The following is an 11,676-nucleotide window of genomic DNA, read 5'->3' as shown; positions in this document are numbered from 1 at the left end:
TAGACAGCAATATAATCAACACTTTCAAGGTCCAGAAAGGTACTAAAGACATTGTTAAAACAGTCGATGTGACTGCAGTGGTTCATCCTTAATTTTATGAAGCGACGAGAATAATTTTTGTGCGCAAAAACAAAACAAAAATAACGACTTTATTCAACAATATCTTCTCTTCTGTGTCATTCTCATACGTTGTTTACATCCAGCGATTCCAGGTTCTACGTCAAAACGCGACTCATTGTTGGCCGGCTATTGCGTCAGCATCACATGCATGCGTCGTGCTGCTCATGTGATTAGCTTTGGCCAATACTGAGTTGGCATTTGGACATAAAGACAGAAGCCTTCACTGGATAATGACAGGGAAGAGAAGAGATTATAAAGAGATAATAAAGTCATTATTTTTGTTTTGTTTTTGCGCACAAAAAGTATTCTCGTCACTTCATAAAATTAAGGTTGAACCACTGCAGTCACGTCGACTGTTTTCTTCAGTACCTTTCTGGACCTTGAAACTGGTGGTCATATTGCTGTCCATGGACGAGTCATATAACTTACCACTCAGATTTCATCAAAAATATCTTAATTTGTGTTCCGAAGATGAACGAAGGGTGTGGAAGGACATGAGGGTGAGTAATTAATGACAGAAATTTCATTTTTGGGTGCCTAGCTATTGTTGCCAAAGGTCTTTCATTTCGTATGGTGCTCTCTAGTGTCTCTGAAGTATCCCTGCTCTAACACTTGAAAGATCACACGCTCTTGCTCAAACGCAACAGCACATTCAGCGCATGCGCACTGAATCGTGTTCCTGACTGCAATGTAAACCGGACCCTCTTTGAATAAAATAGAAAAAACTTTACGGAATGAAATTAATTTCGAGTGGAGGAAATGGATATTTAAAAACGGGAGAAAACGAATAACAGTTCTTGAAGGCTGGAGCAGGAGTGGCTTTTTAAAGAGTGTTTTATTCTTCTATGGTGAGCGCGCGCTGTCATGCAGGAATAAAATAACTGTGCGCTCCGTCCACGCGCGTCAACTGCATTTTCTAGTACCGGATTTGATGTGTTCCCATAACAACGACGTGCAGTACAAGATAGGAATGACAGGAGACAGCGATCATGCGACTTGGGTCCTCCAACTTTTCTGCATCTCTCTCCTGACTTCATTTGGGAAAGGAGATACTGGGTCTTGCCATGGAGCCTTTGATTTATATTTTGTGTTGGATCGGTGAGTTTGACAGCATGACTGTAAATGTCTATATTTTTATAGGCTATATGTTTATAAAACGTACAAGCACACACGCGCACCTCTCTTTCTCTCAGTGTGTGCTCGCCTGACTGAAATATTATCAATAGGCTACGTTTAATAACTCTAGTGAGCTCATTATTAGTCCTGGTATTTTTGGGTAGCCTATTCAGTTTATTTTTTCCTACAAAGCTCCCAGGAGCCCTTATATGGCACTGTTTATCTTCTAAAGCACTCACTGTTCACCATCATTCTAGGTCAGGTAGTGTGTCTGACAACTGGCTGGAGATCTATAGATTTGTGGAACAACTTACTAATCGTTTTGTAAGGTAAGAAACGATCAGTTAAAATATTTTAAAGTTACTTTTTTAATAATCTAACAAATAACTAAAGCTATCGGATGGGTTATAGAGTTTCAGCACTACCACACTCAAGTCTTGCCTGTTACAAACCACTTGTTTGAGTCTCAACCTCTTGCACATGTGTGGAACTAAATATAAACCTAATTTTAGATTACTATGTTTAACTTTAGTCTGTGTAAGATGTGTGTTTGGATTAGTGTGTGGTATGGTGACATAGTTAATGCAAGTTTGGGCATGAGGGCACAATGGTCAACCTCAAATAGTGTCACAGTAGTAATTTACACCAATTACTGCACCACTAAATAGTTATAGTGTAAATCAGACTATTTCAGAAAACAGATAATTTTTCTTACCCACCCATAATTTGATTTTACAATTCATAATTGTTTCTGCTTCCTTTAGCCCGAAAATGAGGGTGTCCTTCATAGTGTTTTCCTCTAGTGCAGAAGTAGTGTTACCTCTCACTGGAGACAGGTGCGATTTCATTTAGTGAGTCATACTGTAGTATTGTTAATATAAATCCTACTGTACCACAGATCAAAAGCATAAAGCTGATGTTTTTTCCTGGGCTTTTAGGGCAGCTATTGATAATGGTCTGCAAAAGCTGAGCGAGATCAGACCTGCTGGTGATACCTACATGCATGAGGGCTTTATAAAGGTAAAGCTTATTCTCAAAAGCACATCTTTTTCTATATGTTTGTCAAAGGTCATAACAAATAAAAACATTTTAGGCATCAGAGCAAATGGCTACCCAGGGAGCAAGAGCTTCTAGCATCATAATTGCACTGACTGATGGGAAGCTGGAGGTCTATCTGCATGACCTTGCTGTGAAAGAGGTAAAGCAGCACAACACATATATGGAATATTTATGTTGCATAACCTATGGAAGCATTTATTACATGACAATTATTACATGTTTGAAATTAGATGAAATCAGTACACCTTGTTTTGCAATGCAATTGTAATTGTACTGAAAAATTGTAAATTTTGACATGTTTGGCATTTATATAAATATTATGCACATTATCTTTTTTAAATAAAATATTTAATAAATTGCCTGTGTGCTTTCTCAGGCTGATCAGGCGAGGCAGTTTGGTGCACGGGTTTATTGTGTTGGCGTGAAGGACTTTGATGCAAACCAAGTAAGACTTTTCAACAGAGAAATGAAACCTGCTGTGGAATATAAATTTTTTTTAAAAAAAACTACTCAATATTAAATGCTATAAAATGTTAAAAACGAACACTAAATATTAGCGCAGTCAAATTGATTAATTGCCAATAATCTAACATAAAAGTTTGTAAATTAATATACGATATAAAACTTTTATGTTAGATGCGATTAATCGTGATTAATCGATTTAACAGCGCTACTAAATATTAATGACATACATTTTTCATCTATTGGATAATAAAACGGATGAAAAATCCCATAGAAGTACATTGAAGGAGGAAATTGAGCAGAAATTTGGGAGTGTACTCACCTAGCAACCACCCAGAACAGCTACTATATAGAAACAACCTTATAAACACTGAATATCTTAGCAACCACAAAACAGCCTGGTAACCACCTAGAACACCCTATCTACTCCATAGCAACGTGTTAAAAACCACTTAGAACACCTTAGCAACCACAAAACAGCCTAGCAACCACCTAGAAGACTCTATCTACTCCATAGCAATGTGATGTAAACCACTCAGAATACCTTAGCAACCACATAATAGCTTGGCAACCACCCCAAACACCCTATCTACTCCATAGCAATGTGCTGTAAACCACTCAGAACACCTTAGCAACCACATAATAGTTTGGCAACCACCCCAAACACCCTATCTACTCCATAGCAATGTGCTGTAAACCACTCAGAACACCTTAGCAACCACATAATAGTTTGGCAAACACCCTAGCAATTGCATATCAATATGCTAAACATCGCTGGGAACACCTCAGCAACCCCGATAGCAACACCTTGGCAACTACCCACACCACACTAGCATCATGGTGGTGCATTTCACACAGCCAAGCAAAATTTTCATCAGAAAATGTAAAAATCTAGTTTCTGACATTCTCTTTTGTCTGAATCGATTGTAGTCCATCAGTTGTTGGTGTATCACTTATAATTGCTGTCATGGGAATGTTGTTGTCATGACGAAATTGTTTTTTTTTTTGTGCATTAGTAACAGCATTAGTGTAACAGAGGGATCCTTTATATTGACTGTGGTGGATGTGCTTGTCCAGGCAGGATGATGCTGAGTGTAATTGGATTTTGCAGAGCACAGATCCGCTCATTTTACATTAGCAAGAGATTGATTCCGGCTTGGGAAATGGTAGCAAAATTGCTTCAAGAATGGGCAGCTGCAGAGATGTGAAAAAAGCTCTTTTCTGACATGGTATGCCAGTTTTTAATTGTGTGTGTTCTTAATCAGCTTATAGATATTGCAGACAGCAAAGATCAAGTGTTTCCTGTTGTGGATGGATTCCATGCCCTCAAAAACATCGTAAATTCGGTGAGGTTTAGAATAAGTAAGCAAAAATGACATTTATTACATGTGGTTTGTATGCTGCCTTCTAATTGAGTTGTATTTGCATTTACAGATTTTAAAGAAATCCTGTGTAGAGATTTTTAACCTTGAGCCCTCCAGCATTTGCGTGAATGGTACGTCTAAAAAGGTCCATGTAAAAGATTTTATCCCTTTGGTCTAGAGCTGCACGATTCTGGATAAATTGAGAATCACGATTTTATTTGTTTCAAACAGAGATCACGATTTTCCCATGACTCTGAACAGACAACTAAACAAAATAACAAGTAATTTACTAGAGGTTCTGACAACATAAGAAGTGCTAATTAATTTGAATTATCTAAAAAACAATTCAGTGACTCAGTGAAACAATTCAAAAACCACATGTTTCATTACTGGATGAAGAAGTGTTTCTAAACAAATCTTTTGAATGAATGATTCAATGACATATATTTTTTAACAGTCACTTGTTGCCACCTACTGGTGTAACGATGTAATGATACAATCTTGCATCTGTCACGCTACTGTAGACATACATCAGTGTTTATATCTGAACTGTAAACTTTTATCCCAGTACTTCTGTGATAATATGAATTATTCTAAGACAAAAATAATGATACTTTGTGGTTGAAAAGACTGTGAAGCTGTTTCATACCTATACATGATAACTCCTTTCTCTGGATCAGCGGCAGTGCCGACGCAGGTTTGAATGGTCCTGTATGATTTTGTCAAAGGTTTAAGAGACAGGCGAATCATGATCATTTAAGAATAAAATTGCGTGGGTGTTTGAATCAAGATCGCAATCTTTTAACGATTAATCGTACAGCTCATGATCATGACTAATTTCAGTGTAAACATTGTGTTTTTAGAATCGTTCAACATTGTTTTGAGAGGAAGGGGCTTCACACAGGGAAGAACCTCAGAGGGTGTGGTCTGCACATTATCTGTCAATCAACAGGATCCTTACAGTAAGCCATTTAATGCATTCCATCTATTATAAAACAAAACAAGACGCCCTATCCACAAAGATACGCCTTATAAAACTAAGCATATAATTCAACTCCCCATTCAGCAAATGAATATGTGGCATGGTAAGCCACAAAGCTATTTATTTTTTTATTTTTTTGTTAGCAAGTGTGATCCCAAAATCTGCATGGCCTCGAGAGGCTCTTTTTAGCCGATGGGGAAGTTGCACGCAGCTACATCCTTAAATAAGGCCATTGTGTTTCAGCCTGTATTTGGCATTTTACTACAATCTCATGCTGCTCTCTCTTCCTTCTAGATGAGAGGGCGAGTATAGTGAAGGATAATTATGTGCTGTGTCCAGCTCCAGTACTGACCGAGGTTGGACAGTAAGTGGCATTCGACCAGCTTCTGTTGGAGAACAGTGGCTCTCCATTCAGTGCTACAGCTGTTACAAGCCGACATGCAAAGGGAACGAGTTCATCATCTTTTCCTGGGGGTTTCTATCTCAGTTTCTGTTTATAGCTTAGCTAACAGAGAACTGATAAGGAGCAGGCTCAGTGCAGGGCTGAAACAAAGCAGCGTGTGTGACTGCAGCACATTTTTGTTTGCCAGCTAAAGAGAAATGCAAAATGACCCACCGTTTGCTTTTCATCATTGCCAAGTTTGTTTTGAACAAATTAATTCCCAAATCGAACAACTTCATTCATCTTGTTGTTTTAAAAAGGATACTTTAGCACAGCGTTGTTTGCCTCACTGTATGACAAACTATGTTCCGCATTTGGCACTAAATCATGTACTTTCCCTCTCTCAACAGCTCAGTCGACGTGCTCATTAGCCTAAATAATGGCCAGTCTTTCATTTCAAGTCCAATCACAATATATGCCACCACATGTGTAAGTACAATACATTTTTAAACAAACCAACTATAATAATACATTCATTTGCTACAAAGGTCAGTAAATATCACAATGAACAGTCTGGTTATAGGAAAAGAAGTAAACCAAAGTGTGTGTGTGTGTATATACAGTCAAACCAAAATTTATTCAGACACCTTGAATATTTCATTCATTAATACAGTTTATTTACTATAGTTGAAAAAAAAAATGTAATAAAATATGAGAAGATCTCAGAGTTAAACTGTGTCAGAAAAATGAATCTTAATTATGTCAGATAACATTTAATCAAAACATGGTCAGGTCAAAGTGTCTGAATAATTTTTGGTTCCAAATTTTTATCAATTTTACTGGTAGTCCACTGTATGAAGAATTTTTGGGTATAATATATCACAGTTTACTTTTTTTTGCTATCCTCACTTACATAAATGAACTATAGTGTCCTGCACCCACTAGTAAAAATATATAAAAAATGTCTGAATAATTTGACTGTGTGTGTGTGTGTATATATATATATATATATATATAGTAACATTCATCTATGAGAAACGAAAAGATGAATGTTACTATATATATATATATATACACACACACACACAGTCAAACCAAAAATTATTCAGACATTTTTGATATATTTTTACTACTGGGTGCAGTAAGTCAAATTTTTTGGTTTGACTGTGTGTGTATATATATATATATATATATATATATATATATATATATTGTAACATTCATCTTTTCGTTTCTCATAGTCTGATGGGATAATGATGGTCATTGTGATCCTTGTGCTGCTGGTGCTTGTGGGTTTAATTTTGCTCTGGTGGTTCTGGCCTCTCTGCTGCACTGTGGTGAGCACAAGTTCTGTTCTTTTCCACACACTTGTATATATTAATGAGATATTAATATACATGAGGGCTGTTTTTCTCCTCCTATGGCAGGTAATCAGGGATCCACCCCCATCTCGCCCTCCACCTCCACGCCCAATACCTGTAGGTAAATTGGGACTTGAAATATATTTGAATTAGCTGAATTGGAAATGTCTTGAAATGCTTGGTGTGATCTTATAGGAGCCTGAGATGGACCCTCTGCCGAAGAAGAAATGGCCTACAGTGGATGCATCTTATTATGGTGGCAGAGGGCCTGGTGGTATTACACGCATGGAGGTTCGCTGGGGTGAAAAGGGCTCTACAGAGGAAGGGGCGCGGTTAGCAAAAGCCAAAAATGCTGTGGTCAAAATGCCAGAGGAGGAGTTTGAAGAGCCTGTAATAAGACCCCCACCCAGACCACCACCAATATATCAGGCCCCAGTCCCAGACAAATGGTACACTCCCATTAAAGTAAGTTTTCTGTCAACACATTGTCTTTTTGTTTTTTGGATGATGTACAGTATGTACTGAGCAATGTTATAATGTGCTTTTGTGTAATTTGAATTTGTAGAGTCGTTTTGATGCTGTGTTAGCATTGCTGCGTAGACAATACGACAGAGTTGCTATCATGAGACCTACAGCAAATGACAAGGTACAGTTGGCATCTTAAGCCTATGGGCTTTTTGTTTGCAAATCTGTATGTTACCAACAGAAGAACATTTGCTTTTGTTAATTAAATGATTTGATTAGCAAAGAAGGAACTTATTTTACATGTTATAAGATTTGTACAGAAAAAACATTAAACAAAAAATACTAGCCATTACTTGACTTTATTCCAAAACCTCCCTTGTGAACTGAAATGGGCCATTTGGAATACTCTACATGGGGAACAACAAATTTTATATAGCACTCCTCTAACAAAGACAGGACTAGTTTTCTAAACGATATTTGAGTTACAATTCTCATCACCTGACATCTGTGATTTACCGATCTGTGATGTACCGATTCGGATGGGACTAACATCTCCATGTTTATTACAGAGGTGGGAGTGTGTGTTTTGTAGATGTTTGTGTCATCTATGTGCTTGCGTGCATCACGTATGGCGTATGTCTTTTAATATATTAATATTGATATATCGTTAATTTATTATTAAAACACTATTCAAGTAAACTTCACAAGAGTTTCACATAGAAGTGGCTGTTTATAATAAACCCACATACGTGAGCAGAAAAATATAGACAAGTATCTTACCTGATACTGATATTAAAATGGGCAGTCTTTGCAGTTTCAGCGATTTGGCGCTATTTATTAATTTTATCATTTTATTTTGTCGTAATATACCATCCATATTGAAATGAAAGCGTGCAAAAGATTGGTGTGCAAACAGTAGCTCAGGTAGGTCAAAAACACATTATAAGAAGCGTTAGGATAATACAATATCGGCAATCACAGGTATTCGCATTCAGATGAGATTAGATTTCCCAGAGGACCGTTGAGTTCGCCAAAAATTTTTACTGAGGTTGGGTGAGAAAAACACAGACACGGCAGATTCGGACAGGATTAAAATCACAAAGTACATCTGTGAAACACGAATTTCTCTAACGTCCTCCATGAAAACTAGTCCCGACTGAATAGGGCTATAGACTCAATTCTCAATTGATTTCAATAAAATTAGTTGTTAGCATGTTGCTAAGCTAACAGCAGGATACCAAGCATAAAAATACATAACACACACAAATTTTAAATTTTAATTTGATTGAATGTTTTTTGTTGATACTTTGCAGTATTTTGAATAAATTCCTTAATATATTTTAATGGTCATTTCTCTCAAATGGATTTTTTCATTGAGCTTGTCGCAGTGCATTATGGGATTGCCTTTTTTGTTAAGCATTCTATGATTTGCCAAAAGAAGGTAACATAATATTTCTGCCTACCTTTTGGAACAGGAGCCTATGATGACTTAAAACGTTGCTTTACTGTATGTAGACAGCTAATAGTTAGTTCAGTCACGGTTAGTTCAGTCCCTCATTTGGTCTGCTGAAAAGGCTCATTAGCACTAATAAGCTGCACAAACGAGGCTGACAGTCTTGTCACAGACAGACCAGATCACACACACAAACGCACTCTCGTCATATATCTCATTATGGTGCTCCGACTGGTCATGAACTGACCCTCAAACACACACTCATCAGAGGAATCGTCAGTATTACAATTATTAGGTTGGCCTGACTGTCAGAGTTCAGGTTGTCACTGATGCGGCCCTCGCCTGACACTTCACTGCCGAGAGTGACCTCTGACCTCTCGCTGATTTCACTGTCACACTTAGTTTGAGTTTAACTGGATGTCCTTCTAGGGAACAATGTGAATATTGTTGAACTGTTTGACTGTGGGCAACAGTATATCTTTGCATGAATAGACTCTTGTAAAACATTTTCATTTGATTTAATTCTCTCACTAAAATTCTAAAATTATTTTTTTTCTTAAAAGACAAGATTTAAAAAAAAAAAAAGATAAAAACAATGATTATACGGAAATGTTAATCATGGGAAAATATTATATTTTTAAAATGTTTCTCATATTATTCCATTTACTTGTCTTTGGCTGTTCTTTATGTTTAAAAAAACCTGTTCATACCAAGTCTGATGCGAATAAAGCATGCAACTTAAGTTTTTCATCTGCCAACTTACTTTTTTTTCTGCCAAATGATAAAATGTCCCTTTGGACCAGTAAAAAACACCTAGCAATGGTGAAGCAACTGCATAGCAATGCTCTTGCAATGTTGTGGCAGGATTTTCAACTAATTTTCTTCATAAAATGAAAAAAACTTTTTGTATAAAATCTTATTGTACGTTTTTTTTTTTTTTTTCATGTCAAAGATTCAGACTTGCTGTAAATAGGCCTTAATTTAAATACTGGTACCTGTTCTGCACTCATGGTACCAGATCTGTCCAAACAGGGTTTGTCAAACATTAGTGTTGCTTGATCAACCTGCCTGACCTCCATCATTGCTGCTTCCTTACCACCAATTAAAATCAAATCTCTCTCAATTACTTCAAATTATCGCAGATGTCAGTGTGACAAAAATATTGTCAAAACAATTATTTTTTACCATATGAGGTGCATTTAAAAAATCCACTGTGTATGATTTAGCATCAGTAGAGTTAATGTGATATATAGTCAGTGAATGGTGGAAGAAAGATCTTTCACCGAGTCTCAAAATGAGGGCATAGCTTGTAACATGAGGCAGAGACATTAAGAGATTTGATTTGTCATATTTCACATTGATAAGGGATAATGGGGTAAAGAGACTGTTGAGATGAGTGTGACTGAAAGAGGGGGTGGTGGGATAGTCGGTCCTCCATTCTGCATATATGTAATGTGTAACAACCTGCTTTAGTTGGGTTTTTTTGTCTTTCAGGGGCGCTGCATCAAATTCACCCGGGTTCAGAGTCATTGACCAAACACAATGTGTCACTTTAAAGTGAGTTCTGATCAATTTTGAAGATACTGCTTGAAAAAGCTTAGAAATTTTGATGTACCTAGACCTACAGTCAAACCAAAATTTATTCAGACACCTTGAACATTTCATTCATTAATACAGTTTATTCACTATAGTTTAAAAAAATGGTTAAAAAAAAATGAGAGTTAAATTGTGTCAGAAAAAATTTATCTTAATTATGTCAGATAACACTTATGTCAAAGTGTCTGAATAATTTTTGGTTCCAAATTTTTATCAATTTTACTGGTAGTCCACTGTATGAAGAATTTTTGGGTATAATATGTCACAGTTTACTTTATTTTGCTATCCTCACTTACATAAATGAACTATAGTGTCCTGCACCCACTAGTAAAAATAAATCAAAAATATCAAAAATGTCTGAATAATTTTTGGTTTGACTGTATGTGTTCAAATGTATGGTTCAAATTTTACTTTTCAGGCACGTTCAGACAACATGGATTGGGGAATCCACACACATATGGATACAGTATGCAAAGCTGTACTTCTGAATTGAAACTTTTGGATTTTAATTCTTACATGTATAAATCTATCCTGCTGATTTTTCTGCATGTCTTCGTATATGGTTGAATTTACTGCTTTTATAACACTTATTTTTTTAAGGTTTTCTAGGTACAAATCAATACAGTGCCTTCTTGCAAGTGTATTATGAATGGGTTTGTAAAGGAAAGAAAATTTAAATTATTATTTTTCATTATTATTAGCAAAGATGTTAATTTTCCAGTTAATTGGTAGAGATGTATATTTAAATATTTGTTTTTATTTTTTTATTTATAATTCGATTTCAATAAATCAATTCGAAATCAATAGATTACATGAGTGATAATATTTGTTAATGGATTATGTGTGATAATATTTGTTAATGATGTAAATGGCAGTTAGAATGCTTTCAAATAAATTATAATCCAGTTCACTTGTGAGAGTGTGATTTATGATGTAATAAATGATTTATGATGAAATGTAAAAGCTTGTAATGCCTTAAAAATAAAATGTAAAATGGTTCATTTATGTGTTGATACAGTGAACACTGAATTCTTGACGTTATTATTTCTCAAATGTTCTGATAGAATATGTGTGATTATATAGTGAAAGCTCACAGCTCAGCAGATAGAGCAGTTATTTGGGTAAACAGGGATTAATCTGAAGCACAATCAACAGACTGTTTAATTTTTGATTATAGCATGTTAGAATGTCTGGATATTCCAAATGATAATCCTAATCTTTTATATTATGAGAGATTATTTTGGCGAAAAGTAAAATGGTGATTGAGAATCAGACGTGTTATTTAAATATTAAAAATTTAAATATGAAATACATAA

At 35.8% G+C, this 11,676-nt stretch overlaps 1 protein-coding gene across 2 annotated transcripts; it reads left to right on the top strand.

Annotated features, from left to right (window-relative positions):
* The first annotated feature begins 345 nt into the window (after positions 1–345).
* antxr2b (ANTXR cell adhesion molecule 2b) lies at positions 346–11,359 on the top strand. Of its 2 annotated transcripts, none has more exons than XM_051911009.1 (17): positions 346–620; positions 1,494–1,565; positions 2,001–2,072; positions 2,175–2,256; positions 2,330–2,434; positions 2,672–2,740; positions 4,023–4,103; positions 4,192–4,252; positions 4,985–5,083; positions 5,398–5,467; positions 5,896–5,974; positions 6,727–6,822; positions 6,913–6,963; positions 7,042–7,311; positions 7,412–7,492; positions 10,259–10,321; positions 10,779–11,359. In XM_051911009.1, the coding sequence occupies exons 3-16, from the start codon at positions 2,008–2,010 to the stop codon at positions 10,295–10,297; spliced, it is 1,248 nt and encodes a 415-aa protein (XP_051766969.1). In that variant the 5' UTR covers positions 346–620; positions 1,494–1,565; positions 2,001–2,007; the 3' UTR covers positions 10,298–10,321; positions 10,779–11,359. The 2 variants fall into 2 exon arrangements, with proteins under 2 accessions (XP_051766969.1, XP_051766968.1); XM_051911008.1 differs by lacking the exon at positions 346–620 and adding an exon at positions 744–1,218.
* The last annotated feature ends 317 nt before the right edge of the window (positions 11,360–11,676 follow it).

The sequence above is a fragment of the Ctenopharyngodon idella genome, chromosome 10 (genome assembly GCF_019924925.1).
Source record: "Ctenopharyngodon idella isolate HZGC_01 chromosome 10, HZGC01, whole genome shotgun sequence".
Classification (NCBI taxonomy): domain Eukaryota; kingdom Metazoa; phylum Chordata; class Actinopteri; order Cypriniformes; family Xenocyprididae; genus Ctenopharyngodon; species Ctenopharyngodon idella.
The sequence above is the reverse complement of the archived record's forward strand: the minus strand, read 5'-3'. Positions and strand labels throughout refer to the sequence as shown.

What these genes read in the sequence shown, in the direction of transcription:
- antxr2b (XM_051911008.1), top strand. Translation starts at nt 1,052, where the DNA reads ATGTGTTCCCATAACAACGACGTGCAGTACAAGATAGGAATGACAGGA. An exon ending in ATGACCTTGCTGTGAAAGAG is followed by an intron (nt 2,435 to 2,671) that starts GTAAAGCAGCAC and finishes GTGCTTTCTCAG; the next exon opens with GCTGATCAGGCGAGGCAGTT. An exon ending in CAATATATGCCACCACATGT is followed by an intron (nt 5,975 to 6,726) that starts GTAAGTACAATA and finishes CGTTTCTCATAG; the next exon opens with TCTGATGGGATAATGATGGT.